General features: G+C 35.4%; 1 protein-coding gene across 2 annotated transcripts in view; it reads right to left on the bottom strand.

The window, feature by feature from the left end:
• Positions 1–19,824, bottom strand: part of SRBD1 (S1 RNA binding domain 1) — a 181,313-nt gene that overhangs the window by 54,815 nt on the left and 106,674 nt on the right. For both annotated transcript variants that reach the window (XM_033125419.1, XM_033125420.1), the window contains exon 16: positions 16,008–16,090. In XM_033125419.1, coding sequence (XP_032981310.1) covers positions 16,008–16,090 — 83 coding nt within the window. The remainder of the gene's footprint in view (positions 1–16,007; positions 16,091–19,824) is intronic.

Below are 19,824 nucleotides of genomic sequence, written 5' to 3'. Positions count from 1 at the left end.
ACAAAAAATAACAACAGTGATTTTGTATTCTAGTAGTACTTTTACACTGGAATTAAACAGCACACTTTCTTTCCAAAAGGCATAAAGAGCATTTCACTGCTAACCCCCTGCATTTCTGAAAGCTACGGCCACAAAGGCACATTTATAAAATAAGCCCCCACTTGTAAAAACTGTAACATTGCCACCATCACTAGAGTTTCACCTTGGTGACTTAAATAAATATAAATAAAGTAATAAACACTATATGTTTTATAGAGTTCTATGAGCCAGGAAAAAAAAAATCACCTTACAAAATAACCTCCTGGCAAATGCAAAAGAAAAGCTAAATTCGGTTCGCCCGTATTTTCTGATTCCCAGAATATAAGCAGCAGCTAGTGGAAACCTAGCTTATTTAACTGAAAGACTTTTGCTTATTTCATTTTCCACATTAGCCGTTCTGTAAAGCGAGGGAAAACGTATTAAACAAGAAAGAAAGAAAGAATGAGAGAAGGGCAATCAATATAATATTTGGGGGTTTAAAACAAAATATGAAAGATACAGATAGAAATCTTTCTGATGACCGTGACAGAAATCTTTCTACTGACCCAGATTAGATACTGAAAACGAGCTCTTTAAGAATCAGACACGATGGCCTGCTATCCTAGGTGGTCAAAATATCTGGCAAGTAAGTTCCTCGCTTTGCTTTCCTACCAATTCAGTGTTGGTAAAACTCTCCATGCTACTGCAGTCAGATGGTTGCCATATAAACTGTTTTATTCAGAATTGAGGAATTAAAATTTTAATGGTTACTATCATGTGAACAACTTTTAAAAACATGTTGTTTCAGACTTAATATACTAATGGAGATTTTGTGAAGTTTGAATATAATTTTCGAGTCATCACCTGGATAATAGCAGTAACAACAACACTTATTTTAAATAACTCCAAATTATGTACAGTTGAGCAAATTTAATTTGTTTTCATTTAAGGTCTTCTAAAGTTGAGGCCAGCATGTTGAAGAAAAATATTAAACTATCTATAACCCTGTGTCAACATATGATGCTACTGGGAATGGTAAGGGAATTCATTTTCCAAGGAAAATTAATTACTTATGACTTACAGTTGTAAAAGCAAACAACGTAACTCTGGATTAGGGCACATTTAATTTCTGTTTGTAGTAGCGATTAAATTAATTTTATATAATTCATGGTATGTAATGGAAAGCAGAACAAAAATGAAATTCTAGACAATGACTGACAGAAAAATGTACATATTTATGAAGCTGATCCAAAAATAAAGATAATGGATATTAATCACTGGATCATAAAACAGTATTTTTAATGGTTCTATAATAATAGATTTTTAGCTTAGTTTCTGAGAAAGCTTCAAAAAAAAAAACATAAAAAACTAAGAGAGTCTAACACGGAAACAAAGCAGAAATGGTATCTTGTAACATCTCCTAAGTCTTTCCTCTACCCCCCAAAAAAGGTAGTTGGATTAAGGATTTGCACATCTTTTATTTGTAACAACAATTTTTGCCCACAAAGATTTAGGGAAGCTAAAATTAAATAACCCATTAAATGATTTGGGGATGAAGTTCTCAAAATTGTAACTAAGTTCTCTTCCCCGACACCTAAATAGTTAAATGCTCCTAAAATGGATCATCTGTGACTCATTTGACTGAATTATGTACCTGAATACTCCTAAGACAACAGATTTTGGCTAATAGAGCCCTACGAATATATGCACAGCTGTATATATGAAAATATTCATCTTTATAGTAAATCACGTCCTACGTGTTCCAATTAAGCCAGACATAATCTTTTAGCTTTGGATTCCAATTTCATGGTACATAGTTCATGTGTTAAGAAAGAGAATTAAATCTTGGCCTAATACCAATTATAATTAAATAATTTAAAGTACAGAACATTTCATATTCTGGTAATAGTCCTAAGTACTTACTGTCAGTAGCCACCTGGTGAAATCATTGTTAGTCAAATTCCCACTGACATTTGGCTATGAGGGGGCAAGCATTTTAACATGTTCTTTTAAAGTAAAATATTTCTGACTTACGCTTTTAGAAATAAGTAGATGTGGACTTCTGAAGGAAGATATAATATCAACACATGCAAATAATAGAAATAAAAGCTATATGCATACAAAATATACTTTTCTCCTCAAAATTTTATTTTTACAAATTTTAAACTAATGTGTTCCCTTTCCTACTCATACTCGTCTATCACAAAAGCACTTACTATTTCCATATTACTGTCTCTTTTAAAATATATATTTGTATGGAGAAAAATTAATTTATATAATGCATTTGAGATCAAATAGAAAAAATTACTAAAAATCTTCTAAATTCCATTATAATTTCAAACCTATTAAAGGAAGAAGAAATTGTGACATTACTCTGGAGTTTATGAAAATAAAAATTCGTGGAACTGTAATCTTCAAAGGGAGTTTTTTGAAGTAACTCTGCACTGTGAAAAGACTTACTAAGGAGAGAAACTTTTCCATTCCTAGAGAAGCTGTGACTTAAGCATAATTAGAAAATGTTTTTGCTCTATTTTAAAGAGTAAAACTAAATGAAGCAATAGAAACCTCCCCTTTCTGTCTTGTTTTTTCAAAAACACAGGGTTACCCCTATTTCAAAATGGACCTCTCAGCATAATCCAGATTGAAAAGGGGTCATTTATAAATGTCCTACCTAGATAGGCACAGATTTTTTTTCAACTGGTAAAGCTATCCAGGAGGCTGAAACATCACCTTGGACTCTCAGAGAACTTAAATTCAACTTTATTTCCTTTCATTCTTGGCTTTGACCTCAGAAAAGGGTTTTAAGAAGATGGAGAAAAAAAAAAAAAAGAACAAAAGAATGAAAAAGAACAAAATCATGTCCTTCTGGATCAGATGTATCCTGCTGCCCACATCAGTGCTGTCTAAACTACATTTGTGAAAAGAGAACACAGGAAGAGAAGAAAGAAAGCAAAGAGAACACAGAATGCTTTTCTGATTGGCAAGAGTCTACAAGACAGGAAGAGTTACACTAATACTCCCTCCTTAGAAAACACACACAAAACAGCATCTATATTCTCTTAAGTTTGAAGCGAATTTCAGAAGTCTCTTCAGGCATCTTTGTTTTATTACAACCCACATTCATATTTCAGTAGAATGACTACAGGGGAATCACTAATTTTTTATCTAAACTATGACGTTTTGGCAAACGGTATGTAACCAACTATAAATCCACAACAAGCCTCAAATTCTAAAGAGCTGGTAATTATATGATGAGAAACAGCTTGATTATGGAGAAGCAAGGCAGGCTGTCAACAAACAAACAGCTGTTTCATATTGCCAACCCATAATTCGATCATGCATCCCAACAAATGGAGGAGTTTCTGTTGTTGCTGTTGGGTTTGTTTTTAACTATCTACCTTCTTCCCCTCCCATCTCCAAAATACTGAGTCAATTTTAAACATCAGACGTGAACCACAACAGAAGAATCAGGTATATAAGGATAACAAGTAGAGCACTATAGACTTACACAAAATTCTGTAGGTAATAAGTAACAGAAGTTTAAAGTGTACTTTCCAATTCAACTTCAAATGCCCATCTATCCCGGTACGACGTGTCCTGTCATTTCTGTCGTACATGAGACAGCTCAGGCAATGGGCCTCTTTCCTCATTCCTGGATTATGACCACAGCAATGCTGCCACTCTGATCCTTTGTTGTGGAAGGTTTCCCCACAGCTTCTTTCACTCCCTTTTAGAAGGCAATGAACATACTTATACCTGCCGGTGTGAACTAAATGACCTCTAAGGTCCCTTGTAACTTGAAATTAAATGATTTTAGGAATATTTGATAAGCTTAGCATATGAATAAATAAAGAATAGGAATAAAGAGTCCCACCAATGTAAATGGAATCTGTTTATTTGATGATCCCATCATATGAAATAAAATTACATTTGCATCATAAGGTATTTTCACATCTTAAAAAACATATATATATAATTTCCTTTTAACACTCAGAAAACATATAGGTAACATATTATTTTCCAACAAGGCTTGAAGAAGTAAAATTACTTTCCCAAGGTCACACAGCAAATGTAGCTAATCCAAGGTTAAGAACATAGCTCCCTTTGGTGCCCTGGGGTTGTGTTCTTTTTCACTGAACCGCACTGAAATGAGGAAGGGGACAGTGAAAATGTTCATGTCATTTCAGTTTAAGGCAATTCTCTATCTTTATAGGAGCTTTACCTCTCAGGAAAATTTTGATTAAACACACCCTTAATTATAACCACCCAACTGCAAGGAGGGGCATCTGTCAATGAGCATAGTTAGGTGCCCCTGGTATGACTAACCAAGTATTTTAATCTAGAATCCAAATTTCCTTTGCAAACATAACGATAAGCACAGGGTTTCTCTACAAGAAGACATGTCTGGTCTCACTCTCAACTACAGTGTTCCATTTTATTTAAAACCACGCCCTTCCCATCTAGCAGATTAGGCTGGATGTCTTCTGTATTCTGCTACCATCACTGGGTCTGTGTTCAGTTAATGCTACTCCAGTAGCATGACCATAAATTTGTTTTTTGAAAAACTCATAAAGTTGCTTAAATTTGTCAACACATGTCTGAGTAGGTTTCAAATCGTAAACGAGGGTAGAATCACTTTTTTAAAGGCCTGGTTGTATTTCACACCCTATGAAGGGGTGGCGGGCACTGAGTAAGGGACGAAGGAACAAACTACCTCTTCAAAAAGCAGCTCACAGAAGGTTGGAAGGGAGACGAGGAAGGAGGCCGCAGGAGAGAACGCGGAGGGAGGCCGAGGAGCACGGCGGGCATACCTGCACATAAGGCTTCTCCATCATCCAGGCTTCTGAAATAAGTGCTATGCTCTGCATTGGTTTGAGATGTACATTTAGGAAGGGAAGGAAGTGGAACAGGCTTTTTACAGCCAAGAATAATTTTAAAATGTCATTCTTTTAAAAAGTAACCAAATCATTATGAAGACAAATACACTTTCAACAAATTCAATGCATGCTTACATTGGGTCAAACATGTCTCTTGGAAATGTCCAAAACAGTTTCATTCTACTAGTGAGGGTACCTGCAAGTTTGAGACACTCAACCAATGTCATTAGAGTGAAATTTTGCCTCCAGTCCAGTTCCTTTTACAATTACATTTTTGCCGCAGTCTGGGGCTGTGGGTGATCACCACTGATCACCGTGGCTGAAGCAGTCTCACAGTGGACACATTCTCACCAGGACTGACTGCCCACAATGACCGAGTAACAGCTGAAGCAGGGGTGCCGCTGCCCCCTCCCAGTCCGCCCTGTTTACATAAACCACAGGCCTGGACCTCCCTCCTCTACACTCCGTCTTTCAACTATACACATAATGTTTCTCCTGGCCTTTGCCAACTCTCTGGGGAAGAGCTATGAGGGCATGACATCATTTTTAGAGCAAATTCAGGGCTCTGAAGAGGAATGTGCTGTGCTACTCCAAAGAAGCGTAGATAAATATAAAACTGTCATCCTTACTTTCATGGAACCTTGTAATATTCCAGATATAAGATGCTTTGGAGAATTCTTATCAATTAAATGCCTGACTGGTTTCTCAGTCTTTCTGTTTGTAAATGCTTGGTTTTGGCACATCTGGAAAATAAAGAGGTCTTTCAAAAATATTGCCAAGAAGATGACCTATTTTCCACTCTCTAGGCAGGTTCACATCACCACATGATGCTGGATATGGCGCAGCTGTAGAGGAAACCACCTTTTTTGGGTCTTTCAATGGCTGTTTATGAGTATACAAGTTCTTCATATCCTGTGAGCTCATTGGATGGATGGGTCTTCTTTTGATTCCATTCTATAGTGTGTGGACTTCTGAGTGGCATTACATCCTCACCTTCTCTCATAGTTTGGAACTCCCGCTTCCAAACAAACATTTATCAGAGGCTATTTTGCATGAGGTTGATTTTCTTTTCCACTATAGCATCTGTTTATAAATGCATCCTATAAAAAAGAACAACAGGTGCCTCACTTTTCCTAAACGCCTATCTGATACCAGGTAGTTATCTTCATTGGTTCAGGGTATTGATTTATTTTATGGAGTCCTCTTCTGAGGTATGTGCGGGCCGCTTGGAAACCATAAAGCCACTCCCCTAATACCCTAACACATGAATCCACTTCTTTTTTTTTGTTCTTCCTTAACTTGCTGGCAAGTATTGTTTATATCATTCATATTCAGTAAATGTTCAAAATAAAATGAAGAAAAACATTTCAAGTTTAAAATTGGACAAAAACATTAGTACAGGGAAAAAAAAAGGAACCATTTTGTAGATAAACTTCATGCTCTGGTGTTGAAAGTTAAGGTCCACAAATCAAAAAGCAGTCATTTCTACAGAGCTAGGCTTTTCCACCGTCTCTTCAGTGAATCACGCTGTGGTTAGTTGAAAGTGCTGTTCACATAATAAATTAACCACCTCATTTCCTTCATCACCAAATATACATAGCACCCCTATACAGATTTGTTTTAATAAAGTAATAAAGCAAGCCCAGAGGTTATAGCCTGTTATGACATAATCACACCTCTGAGATTTAAAAACACTCACTTGCACATCATGCCTCAAAAAGTCTTTGCAAACCCCCCTCCAACAAAACCTAACTACACTCATACCCTCTGGCCCCATTTATTCCAAATAATAATGAAACAAAAGCCTTGTATATGTCAGGAGAAAATTCTCCCGTTCAATTATATATTTGAAAAAGAAAATACATCTTTTTAAATAATACTATACAATAAACAGCTTGGGTAGCCTGATCTGAATTATTAAAGGAAATATATCACCAGTTAATAGTGCACAAAGAAGGCAGCCAACTAGGTAGTATCTCACCCCAAACCAAAGATACCTCCTAAAGTTAGTTGTTCAAAAAGACAACAGATGTATTTCTTTCTGTGGAACTGAGACACAAACTGCATTCTATACAAATCCAGGCAAATTAACTTTTCTTACCTGTACTGATATTTACAATTATTAAGGACCCAGAAAAAAAAATCCCTCATCAATATAATTTTTCCTCAACACAGATTTTTCTCCTTAGAATTTCCTTCCATGATCACCAGAAAGACAGGCATTGTAAACACACCCATACATGGCACAAGACAGATTTGGTGGAGGAATGTGCCATGAGTGAACTCACGTCATAATTTATTGAGGCCAGTTTTCCTGTCTCTGCACCACACTGTAATCACTTGGCAGGCAGGGTTCATTTCTTACCAAAATCGTCCATCTCACACTCCTTTCTACAGTATCATACGTTTAATGCATACTGTCATTATGACAATGATGACACACTCCCCGCGAATTTAAAATGTAATATAGTCTTACAAGTAATTAAATTTACCTGTGCTATTCTTAAACACTACAATCAACATCCACCCCCAACACACATATGTAAAGAAATGAGTTAATCAGTATTTCTGAATAATATCAGATATTTAGAATACAGCCTTTAAATTCTCAGAAGTGGCCCTCCTAATATTAGGTTGGTGCAAAACTAATTGCGGTTTTAAAAGCTCTAAAAAAAAAAAATTGCAGACACCGCAATTACTTTTGCACCAACCTAATATTTACACATTCTATTTCTCTTCCCTATTACCACAGTTATCGAGCACAACCGTTTTTTGCAAAGTGAAAGTAGTTTATTGAGTAAAGATCTACTCCATAGGCTGGAGTAGAGGTTGCCTCAGGGTGAGACAACCTAGCACAATCCTATATTTGAGTTTTCAACCATTGTAATATGAACATTATTATATTACATATAGTAGTTTTTTTGCACCGAGTAAAGAATTACATCCAAGATTTTCTCTAGCAATCCTTCTTCACATTCTGCAGTCATTCTCATTCCAACTACATGGCTATTCTGACGCTCTCTGCTCCTAAAATTCTCCAACGCTTTTCCCAAAAAGAGATTCATTCATTGAAAGCCAAAGTTCCTGAGATAAAACATCTTTATCATTTGACCAAGCTTTCCTGCACCTTTTTATAAAATTACGACTTATTTAACAAAAAGTTACAGAAGATAATGGACACCAATGTATTCACCAAACTACTTAAGAAATAAAATATTATATAGTTCAAACTCTTGACGTATCCATCCCAGTTCCATTCTCCTCCCATTCCATGCTCCACCCAAGGTAACTACTATCTTAAATTCCAGTGCTTCTTTCTATATTCTCATCACATATATTGGCATTCCTAAATAGTATGTAGTATTATTTTTCATATTTTTTAAATTTTATACCAATAATACATTACCGTACCATACAACATGCTTTCTCTCTTAATAGTATATCTTATGAGATTTAGCCATATTAATATAGTAGCTCTAAATGGATCATCTTCGTTTCTATGTAATATTTCACCATCTGAGTATACTACAGTATAATTTTCTATTTTCCATGTAATGGACACACCATTTCAAATTTTTACTACTATAAATAGTGCTTCAATAAATTTCTTCTACAAGTCTTCTTGTGCACAGGTTAGAGACTTTTTCAAAGCTATGTATATCTAGCAACAGAATTACTGAGTTGAAGAGAATCCCGACCCCCAACCTTACTAATTTCCAATTATTCTCCAAAGAGGCTGCGCCAGTTTATACTCCTATATGTAATGTACAAGATTCCCAATGCTGCACACGGTGACTAACATCCAAATTGTCGTACTAATTTTTGACAACCTGAAAGGTTTCCCATATGGCTTTACTTTGCATTTCTTCAGTTATTAGTGAAAGTGATAATTTTTTTTCATATTTATACTTTTTGTGTCTCCTATCAATTGCTTGTTCATATCCCTTGCCTATTTTTCTGAATTGTCTTTTTTTCTCTTGATTTGTTGGAGACCTTTACATATTCTGTAGCCTTTATAGGTCTATGTGTTGCAAATACCTTCTCTCTGTGGATTTTTTATATATTGTTTTCTGATTCAGGGATGTTTTAGATTCTAATGCAGTAGAATTTATTAATCGTTTCTTTTACGGTAGTACTTTTCATGCCCCCCCCAATTATCCATAATAAATACTAGTTTTAAACACTATGAAAATACCTTAAAGTTTTAGAAATCCTAACTGTGATTTTTGTGCTGATATATGAAAACTAGACGGCGAACTTAATTAGAAACTGAATTGATCTAGTTTCATTGTCCAAGGTCAGTGACATACAAAGAGTAACAAACAGAAGATAAAGGAAATTAGTTATTTCACTGTTAGTAATTTAAGGTATTATATTATTATTGGTAAAAGTTTCTTCATCCCATACTAACATTTCATATTTCTTTTAAAGCTAAGTAATGGTGTTACACTAGAGTGTGTGTATATATACATAGCTTATACTGTCAGTGATTTCTAAGAACCCGAGAAAACTAAAGCTAATACTACAATGTAGGAAGCATAATTCACGTGGAAGTGGGAAAAAAAATACCCAGAATAGAAATATAAAAACTTCAAGGAATAATTAGCAAATTCTAATACATGATTTTAGTTCATATTCCCAGTCAAGGTCAATTACTTGGTTTTGTTCAGTTATGGAAACAGTTCAGTTATGGTCACGAATGAAATACGTGAATTGCGAGACTAAGATTGAATTTCACTCATAATACTTGGTAAAGCAGAAATTCAAAGTACAGCCTGTAGTTAAGGGACAAGATGTAAAATATTTAGCAAGGAACTCATCTATGTGAACAATACTTGATTTTTAGAATACAGTCTATGTTTCACTTTTGTGTTTTATCTATTTCAAAATATTGCTTTAGTGTAGGGGCCAAAAATCCAGGCAAAAGTCATCTAAGTGAACATCATGGCGGCAAACTCATTTCTATATCCCACTTTACAATAACAAATAATTAAGGAATTACAATGTTTGACAGAATTTGGGCAAACAATATATAGCAGATGAGGAACCTTATGTTTTACAGACCTAAAACTACATTTCGTAATTCCTATACATATGTTAACTAAATAGTTTTTACCAGAGCAATGTCACCACTGAAGAGCTGTTTTTATTTTTACCTAGAACTGATCCCACACAGGGGGTGGAAAAATGAAATACAAATTCCCACCTTTAAGGTTTTACCGTGAAAAATTTCAGTTGAGAAGATGATTTTCCTTTTACAGAGTGACTCCTCATTATGCAAAATAATGAGGAATAAAGATGGCCTGGATATATAAAACCCACTAAGGGTTCCAAAACCTCATTTTGGAAAACCATTTCATTCTCTAACATCGTCAAATGATCTAACAGAGAGGCACAAAAGGAAGAAAGAGGACTGACTGCTCTATCTTTCTTTACTGTGCATGCTCATTAACAAACAAGGGTGTTAATAAGCACAAAAGTAGCTAAAAAACGGCCCAAAGAAGAAATATGCAGCAAGTAAATCCAATTTACTTAAGTTGTGCTTTCAGGATATGACAAAGCCAAGCTAAACCACCATTCCCCACGTCCCAGAGAACTCAACGGAGCCAGCCCTGCATCATCCTGCTCTCACCCCGTAGTGTTTTCTTGGGAGTAACACCAAGCCACTTTCCAGCAAAGTCTTTAGGGGTCAGTTAGGGATATGTTGTCATTTGACCACACTGGCTGCCTCTCTCTCCAGAAATAATGACAGGCATGTGTTTTTAAAATCAGTTCTCCCCATTTCTAAGACAAGAATTGGAGCACTGTCTTTAGTATTTTAGCTGTTATTAAACCAAAAGTATTTTAGTTTCTATTGAAATAATAATATTATAGCTTCTATTATTTCATCTCACTATTTAACATTCTTTCTTTGAACAGCTTTCATTTTTAAAATCAGCAACGTTTGTCCAGCTTCAGAATACATATAAGTACCCTTTTTCCCTGAAAATAAAACCTAGCAGGACCATCAGCTCTAATGCGTCTTTTGGAGCAGAAATTAATATAAGACCCGGTATAATATAATATATTATGTAATATTATACCGGGTCTTATATTAATTTCTGCTCCAAAAGACGCATTAGAGCTGATGGTTCGGTTAGGTCTTATTTTCGGGGAAACGTGGTAGTAGTTACTTCCAATATTTTGCTAAAATGGCAAACTTGTATATAAATCCAATCAACAGTTCTTAGCATTACTGCCTTGGAAGAGATCCCTAAAGGAAGAACTACCAGGTCAAAGGAATGTATTTTTTAAAAGTGCATCTTGACAGGTATTGACTATTTGCTAAAAATAACAATTTGCACGTCTGCCAGCAGCATATGCGAATGTTCATTTCACTGTATCCTCACTTGCACAGATGTTTATCATTTTATTACAGTGTTACTCAATTGTTAGGTTGATATAACATCCCCTTGTTTAATATGGGTTTCTTTGATAAAGAAAAAAATTTGTATTTCATCTGTGTTAAATGGTATATAGAGGCTCTTTGTATATTTTATGCAAATGTTTTATATAAACTCATATATAAATGTGTACAAATCAACATGACCAAAATCTTAATAAAATATGTAGTTATCATCATATGTACATATATATTTGTGGCAACTAATTTCCCTAGTTTTTCATCTGCCTTTAAATTTATGTGTTAAATGACCTAGCAAATCCACTCCTAGGTATATATCCAAGAGAAATGAAAACATACATCATAAAAACTTGTATACAAATGTTCATAGTAGCATTATTCGTAACAGCCAAAGGTGGAAACAACCCAAATTTCCATCACCTGATGAATGCATAAACAAAATGTAGTATGTACATACAGTGGAGTACTATTTGCCCATAAAAAGGAATGAAGTTTTAATACATACTACAGTATGGATGAACCTTGAAAACGTTATGCTAAATTAAAGAAGCCAGTCACAAAAGGCCATATACTATCTGATTCCATTTATATGAAATGTCCAGAACAGTCAAACCTATAGAGATAGAAAGTAGGTTAGTAGTTGCCTAGGGCTGGGGAAGGAAAGGGATGACTGCTAATGGTTTTTTTGGGTGATGAAAATGTTCAAAAATTAGACAGTGGTAATACAGTTTCACAACCCTATGAATATACTAAAAATCATTGACTTGTACACTTTAAGTGGGTGAAATTTATGGATGTATGTACATGTGGGTATGGTATGTGATTATATCTCAATAAAGCTATTTCTAAAATATATGTTAATATAGTGGTTAAGACTCCTACAAAAAGAGTAAATTTGTCTCTTGCTCTAATTTTTAAGTTTTTAAATACTGCATGTTTTTTTGGAAGCTATGTTATTAAGTAGCATAGAATGCTCAGAGCAATTATAACTTCTTGTATCTGTTATTAACCTGAAATATCTCTCTTTAACCTATTTGATGCACTCGGCCTTAAATTCTATTTAGTCTGACAGTAACATTGCTAGGACTTCCTTTTTCATTCATGTGGCATATTTTCTTCAAATTTCTAATGTAAAAGTTGCTTTTTTTTTTTTTTAGAAGTATCTCTTGCACAGCTTAGTGCTATATATTATTTTTAAAGTCTGAGATTGTATTAATGGGGAATTTAATCATTCACCTTTACCTATTACCTATACTTACTCCTGTCATCACATATTTCATTTATTTACTATATTTTTTGTTTCTTTTTCTCTGCCTTTTGGTTCGGATGATAAACTTTATTTTTTACTCATGATTTATTTAAAATATCCTTTGTGGTTAATCTATATCTTAATTATTTTTCCAGAAAAAAGAAAGTATCAATACTTTATCACTTGTTTTTCTTCTGCCCTCCATGTTGAGCTGAACTGATCCAGACTGATATATTTAAAGATTAACATTTTAGATAAAAAACTGTGGAGACTCAATTCTATACACATTTTACTGTGTGTGGGGTACTGGTAAAGCTCTCCCCTGTGTCTTACCTCAATACTGTTTCCTCACAACATGCTTTTCCCTTCTCTTTGGACCACCCCCTGCCCCCCTCTTTATGGTCAGAAGAATTCCATAAATAATATTTTCAAAAAAGGTCTGTAACAATCAGAGAAGGTAATCATTACAGGTCCAAAAATGCTTTTATTTTCCTCTCACATGATTTGCTGTTTGGCCTGAATATAGAATTATGGGTTCAAAATAATTTTTCCCCACAACTTCAAGACTACTGCATTTCTATTTTCTATCACTTGTGTTTACCAATAATAGGACTGATGTCAATCTAATTTTCCTTTGTAGATAAATTATACTCTCTGGAAGCTTTCAGTCAGTTCCTCTTTATCGCTAGCATTCTGAAAATTTCATTAGACCGCATGGTGAGTGTAGGTCTTTTGTTATTCTTTATTCAGTACTTTCAAAAGACTTGTCTACCTTCAGTTTGGAGAAATTTTCTGTGATCATAATCCCCTCCATTCTCTTTATTTATTTGAATCTTCTACTAGACGAATGCAGAAGCTTTAGAATGTCTTCTACATCATATGATATTTTGTTTATGCTTCCTACCTTTTTCAGTGTAAGACTGTATTCTAAAGAAATCTCTTAGCTCAGTCTTGCAATTCATTAACTTGCTTTAGCTGTGTCCACTCTATCCTGCTTTATTAATATTTTTTATCTTGACAATCATATTTTTAAATTCTAAGGTTAGTCTAATTTCATTATATCCCATGTTTGTTTATAAATGCAAAATAACCTCTTTGTCTCTCTGTGAATATCTTGCTTAAAGTCTGTTCATTGTTTCATTGGGTGTTTCTTTTTTGCTGATTAAGTGTTGCCTCATTTTTCTATCACAGGTTTTCCTCAAACATTTTCGTGATTCTTGGTAGCAAGATCATTTCAGTGTTCCTGTTTGGCTGTCTGTGTATGCTGTCTACCATAGTCTGCTTCAAGTGATAATGTGGGAAATGTGGGTTATGATGCCTGTGTCACATACAGGTCAGGAGTCTGCCTTGCCAGGATGAGGCTTCCTGAGCTTCCTGACAACTAAAGGCTACGTAAGGATCGCCTAGCCTCTCTGGCCTCTGAGTTATACTCAGTACTTTAGCTTGGATTCACAGTACACTGAGAGAGCGGTCACTATAAGCCTCGCCACCCTACAGACAAACCTCCTTACCTAATCCTAAAGGTCCCCTTCCCACTACTTGAGTACGATCCTGGTTTGAGAACATGTCTGATCCAATGTTCTGAGGTATAACCCACCAGGTTTATTTTCTGTGGGTGTGACTCTTCACGCTTAGTATCTTTCAGAAATTCCTGAAATTTCCATCCATTGATGGACCATTTCTTGTTTTCCCATGCTGTTATCAGTTTATTCATATAAGTGTGGGTTTATATAGGTACAGGTATATATGTACACCTTTTCTTATGGAATTTGGAGTTATAGATATGCCAGTGGTGGTGGCGTATCATGAGCTTAGCCTACCATCTTGATACTTTTCTTGATGTCATCATTTGCTAAACAGTTCGTACTCCAATGTTAATATGGCTATTTCTCCAGATCTCACACTTGTATATTCAACGCCTGTTTGACATCTTTTCTTGGATTTCTTATAGGCATCTTAAATTTAACATGTCCAAATGGAATTACTGATCTTATCCTTACCAAATCTGCTCTACTCAGGCATCTTCCACATACCAGGACCTTGGAGCAAATTCTTAACAATTCCTTTCCTCACTTATCACCAAGTAGTCCCTACAAAAATAGAGTTAACTTCTTTCCAATTCTAATGCCATTAATTTTGTCCAGCCACCATCCTCTCTCATTTGGGCTACGTAATAGCCGCCTAACTGGTCCTACTGCTTCTCCTCTTCCCCTCTAAATCATTCTCCCCAGAGTAGCCAGAGGAAATGTTTTAAAAATACAAATCAGATCATGTCATTCCCTGGCCTCTTGGATGCTTTTAGTTCACTTGCTATACAACAGAAATACTCCCAGTTAAGTCCAATATGACAGATTACTCCAGGCTTTGCCAGTGTGATCCTGAGTAAAAATCCTAACTACTTTAGAACACAGCTTTTTTTCTGTTCAATGAAAGGGTAGGGCTGTATAATTTCTAAGGTCTCTTTCCATTTCTAGTGGTCACAGATTCCATGACCTAATGTAATATTTCTTTAGAGAAAGCGGTGTAGTGCCTATTAACTCAAATCCCATGAAATTATACAGAGAGTAATATTCTATTTCAGGTTGAAGACAGACTTTCATCAAAGAAGAAAACAATTCAACTAGAGGGTTCTAGAGACACATGGATTCACTTTGCCAAGATTTAGTGCTGTCCTCAATTGCCCACAAACCCAACTTCAAAAATTGAAAATACAGCAACAACAAGCATTATTACTACTATTAATACCACACAGTAACAACAATCGAAAGCCTTTCGCTCATACTGGTAATGGCCAAAATTAACAATAATAACCAAATGGAAATGGAAAACAGGGGAAAAAAGTCACAGTAGGTACCAAAGGCTTCTTCCTGAATGATCAATAAAGATCAATAGTTCATACTGGTTTACACAAAGAGCCAACGTTTCTCCCTTGTTCTATAACGGGTGTCCAAACTGCGGCCCGCGGGCCAACTGCGGCCCGCAATACATTTTTCATTGGCCCGCAGCAAATTCCAAAAATATATTTAGCTTACTTAAATAAACCAGGTGAGGCAATACGTACTTCACCTTGAGTGAGAGGCCCGGCTGTTTGTGTATTTTACCGCATAGGGCCCTTGGTGAAAACCGTTGAAAAAAGTTTGGACACCCCTGTTCTATAACCTCTCTATTTTTATAATAATGCTAAAATAAGAGGCCTCTCCAGATTAAGTTACTAGTCAGAGCTAATGATTTAATAGTCTTTACATCTGACTACAGTTAATTCTAAGTCTGGATCAAAACCATAAACACAGAAAAATAAAATCCCCCTTCCCTAATTACTTATAACTCCTTACTACCGTCCCATAAACTGTATAACCTTTGAAAATTGGAATCTATTCCCATTGACAATTACTATGTCAAGTTTGAGTATTGCTCTTTGTATTGAAAGATTTCATAAATTAAATGATCCACATTGCTTTACCTGATACATTCCAACTCCAATGTGCTTTGGCTCGATTTTCACCAGCTCAGCTAATGGATCTTGTACACGCCTTGCTATGGAAACTGAAAAAAACAGAATCAGAAAATAAGTAAGTCTTAATGTGAAAAGCAGTATCTAGATAACTACTTATGTTAGTTCTTCATAATACAAGTACTTAATTCCATCCCTCTTTATCTCCTCCCCAAAAGACCAACAATTTCACACAAAAAGTAAATGTAAAATTTCAGGATTAATTATGCTACCAGAACCCTTAGGCATTCCTGAGCACAAATAGATTGAAAGGGTTATACATTTGAACAAATACTTAACACAATTACCTGTTTCTTCTTTAAATACAAATATAGCATAGTAGGGTACCTCATACTTTGAAAGAACAAGTAGGTGTTTACTTTTAAATAATTCTGTATTATTATAAACATGACATACATTTGTATGTCAAATATGCTTATTAGGACTAGATGAGTAAACGATGAAATCATACCATTTCCCCGAAACTAAGACCTAGCTGGACAATCAGTTCTGATGCATCTTTTGGAACAAAAATTAATATAAGTCCCAGTATTATACCATATCATATATCCTATCCTATCCTATCCTATTATATAAAACCGGTCTTATTTTACTTATAGTAAACTAAGACTGGTGTCTTATTTTACTTATAGTAAAATAAGACTGGTCCCTGGTTATTTTACTATAAGTAAAATAAGACCGGGTCTTACAATAATTTTTGCTCCAAAAGACGCATTAAAGCTGATTGTCCGAAAGCGTTCAAAAAAGAATTATCACCAATTCTCCTCAAGCTCTTCCAAAAAATCCAGAAGGAGGGAAGACTCCCAAACACTTTTTACGAAGCCACTATCACCCTGATCCCAAAATCAGACAAAGACACCACAAAAAAAGAAAACTACAGGCCGATATCTTTAATGAACATAGATGCAAAAATCCTCAACAAAATATTAGCAAACAGAATTCAGCAATACATTAAAAAGATCATTCACCACGATCAAGTGGGATTCATCCCTGGTATGCAGGGGTGGTTCAACATCCGCAAATCTATTAATGTGATACACCACATTAACAAAATGAAAAATAAAAATCACATGATCATATCAATAGATGCAGAAAAAGCATTTGATAAAATCCAACAGCCATTTATGATAAAACCCTTAAGAAAGTGGGAATAGAGGGATCTTATCTCAACATAATAAAGGCCATATATGACAAACCCACAGCTAACATCATACTCAATTGGGAAAAGCTAAAACCATTCCCCCTAAGATCAGGAACAAGGCAAGGATGCCCATTATCTCCGCTTCTATTCAACATAGTTCTGGAAGTTCTTGCCACAGCAATCAGACAAGAAAAAGAAATAAAAGGCATCCAGATTGGTAAGGAGGAAGTAAAGTTATCATTGTATGCAGATGATATGATACTATATATAGAGAACCCTAAAGACTCCACCAAGAAGCTATTAGAGCTGATAGATGAATTTAGTAAAGTGGCAGGATACAAAATTAATATTCAGAAATCAGTTGCATTTGTATATACCAATAATAAAACATCAGAAGGAGAAATTAAAAAAACAATCCCATTTACAATCGCTCCAAAGACTATAAAATACCTGGGAAATAAATTTAACCAAAGAAGTAAAAGATCTATACTCAGAAAATTATAAGACACTGATGAAAGGAATGAAGGAAGATATAAATAGATGGAAACACATATCATGTTCATGGATAGGAAGAATTAATATAGTTAAAATGTCCATACTGCCTAAGGCAATATACATATTCAATGCAATTCCTATCAAACTGCCAACGTCGTTTTCACAGAAATAGAACATATAATCCTAAAATTTATATGGGACCATAAAAGACCCCGAATAGCAAAGGCAATCTTGAGAAATAAGAACAAAGTGGGAGGTATAACAATACCTGACTTCAAATTATACTACAAGGCTACAGTAATCAAAACAGCATGGTACTGGCATAAAAACAGACACATAGATCAATGGAACAGAATAGAGAGTCCAGAAATAAATCCACGCCTATATGGCCATTTAATCTACGACAATGGAAGCAAGAATGTACGATGGAGTAATGACAGTCTATTCAATAAATGGTGCTGGGAAACCTGACAGACACATGCAAAAAAATGAAGTTGGACCACCTCCTTACACCATATACAAAAATAAATTCAAAATGGCTTAAAGACTTAAATGTAAGGTCTGAAACCATAAAAATACCTAGAAGAAAATATAGGAAGAAACTTCTCAGACATTACCCGGAGTAAGATTTTTACTGATATACACCCTCGCGCGAGGGAACTAAGAGAAAGAATAAACATGTGGGATTATATCAAACTAAAAAGTTTTTTCACAGCAAAGGAAACCATCAATAAAACAAGAAGGGATCCTACTGAATGGGAAAAGATATTTGCCAGTGATATATCTGATAAGGGATTAATATCACAAATCTATGGAAAACTTACTCAACCCAACTCCAAAAAAACAAACGATCCAATTAAAAAATGGGCAGAGGACTTGAAGAGACATTTTTCTGAAAAGGACATACAGATGGCAAACAGACATATGAAGAAATGCTCAACCTCGCTAACCATCAGAGAAATGCAAATAAAAACCACAATGAGATACCACCTCACCCCAGTCAGAATGGCTATCATCAATAAATCAACAAACAACAAGTGCTGGCGCGGATGTGGAGAAAAGGGAACGCTTGTGCACTGTTGGTGGGATTGCAGACTGGTGCAGCCGCTATGGAAAACAGTATGGAGGTATCTCAAAATTCTGAAAATGGAACTACCTTATGATCCAGTAATTCCACTCCTAGGTATCTATCCGGAGAAATCCAGAACTTCAATTCAAAAATCTCTATGCACTCCTATGTTTATTGCAGCACTATACACAATAGCTAAGACATGGAAACAACCAAAATGCCCATCGGTAGATGACTGGATTAAGAAACTGTGGTACATTTATACAATGGAGTATTATGCAGCCATAAAGAAGAAAGAAATCTTACCATTTGCAACAACATGGATGGATCTAGAGAACATTATGTTAAGTGAAATAAGTCAGACAGAGAAAGATAAGTACCATATGATCTCACTTATTTGCGGATTCTAAAGAAAAGAATAAGTGAATGAACTAATCAGAAACAGTTTGGGAGACAATGAGGAAAAACTGAGGGTTGCTAGATGGGCGGGGGGGGTGGGGGGTGGGGGGGAGGGTGAGGGGATTGGAGGGCAGTCGGTGACCACAGGATGGCCACGGGGTTTGAAAATTAATCTGGGGAATGTAATTTGGTGGTTACCAGAGCGTAAGGGGGTTGGGGGGTGGGGGATGAGGGTGAGGGGGATCAAATGTATGGTGATGGAAGGGGAGCTGACTCTGGGTGGTGAACACACAGTGTGATTTATGGATGATGTGATACAGAATTGCACAACTGAAATCTATGTAATTCTACTAACAATTGTCACCCCAATAAATTAAAAATAAATTAAAAAAAAAAAAAAAAAGCTGATTGTCCGACTAGGTCTTATTTTTACGGAAACACAGTATATTATTGTAACCAGAGACCAAGTCAGTTAGCTAGTGAATACATCTGCATTGCCTTGAATATGATTGCAAGATTAGCTTGTGAAGCGACCCCATTACAAATGCATGTCTCCTAACACACACACAATCCTAATCACATCTTTCTTGACCATCACAATTCATGTTCAAGAGACTTGAGGGTAAACTCCAAACATTCCTTTACTTGTGTCATTTTACTTG

Source organism: Rhinolophus ferrumequinum, chromosome 13, assembly GCF_004115265.2.
Source record: "Rhinolophus ferrumequinum isolate MPI-CBG mRhiFer1 chromosome 13, mRhiFer1_v1.p, whole genome shotgun sequence".
Taxonomy (NCBI): domain Eukaryota; kingdom Metazoa; phylum Chordata; class Mammalia; order Chiroptera; family Rhinolophidae; genus Rhinolophus; species Rhinolophus ferrumequinum.
Note: the sequence above shows the minus strand (reverse complement) of the source record. Positions and strands in the feature narration are given on the sequence as shown.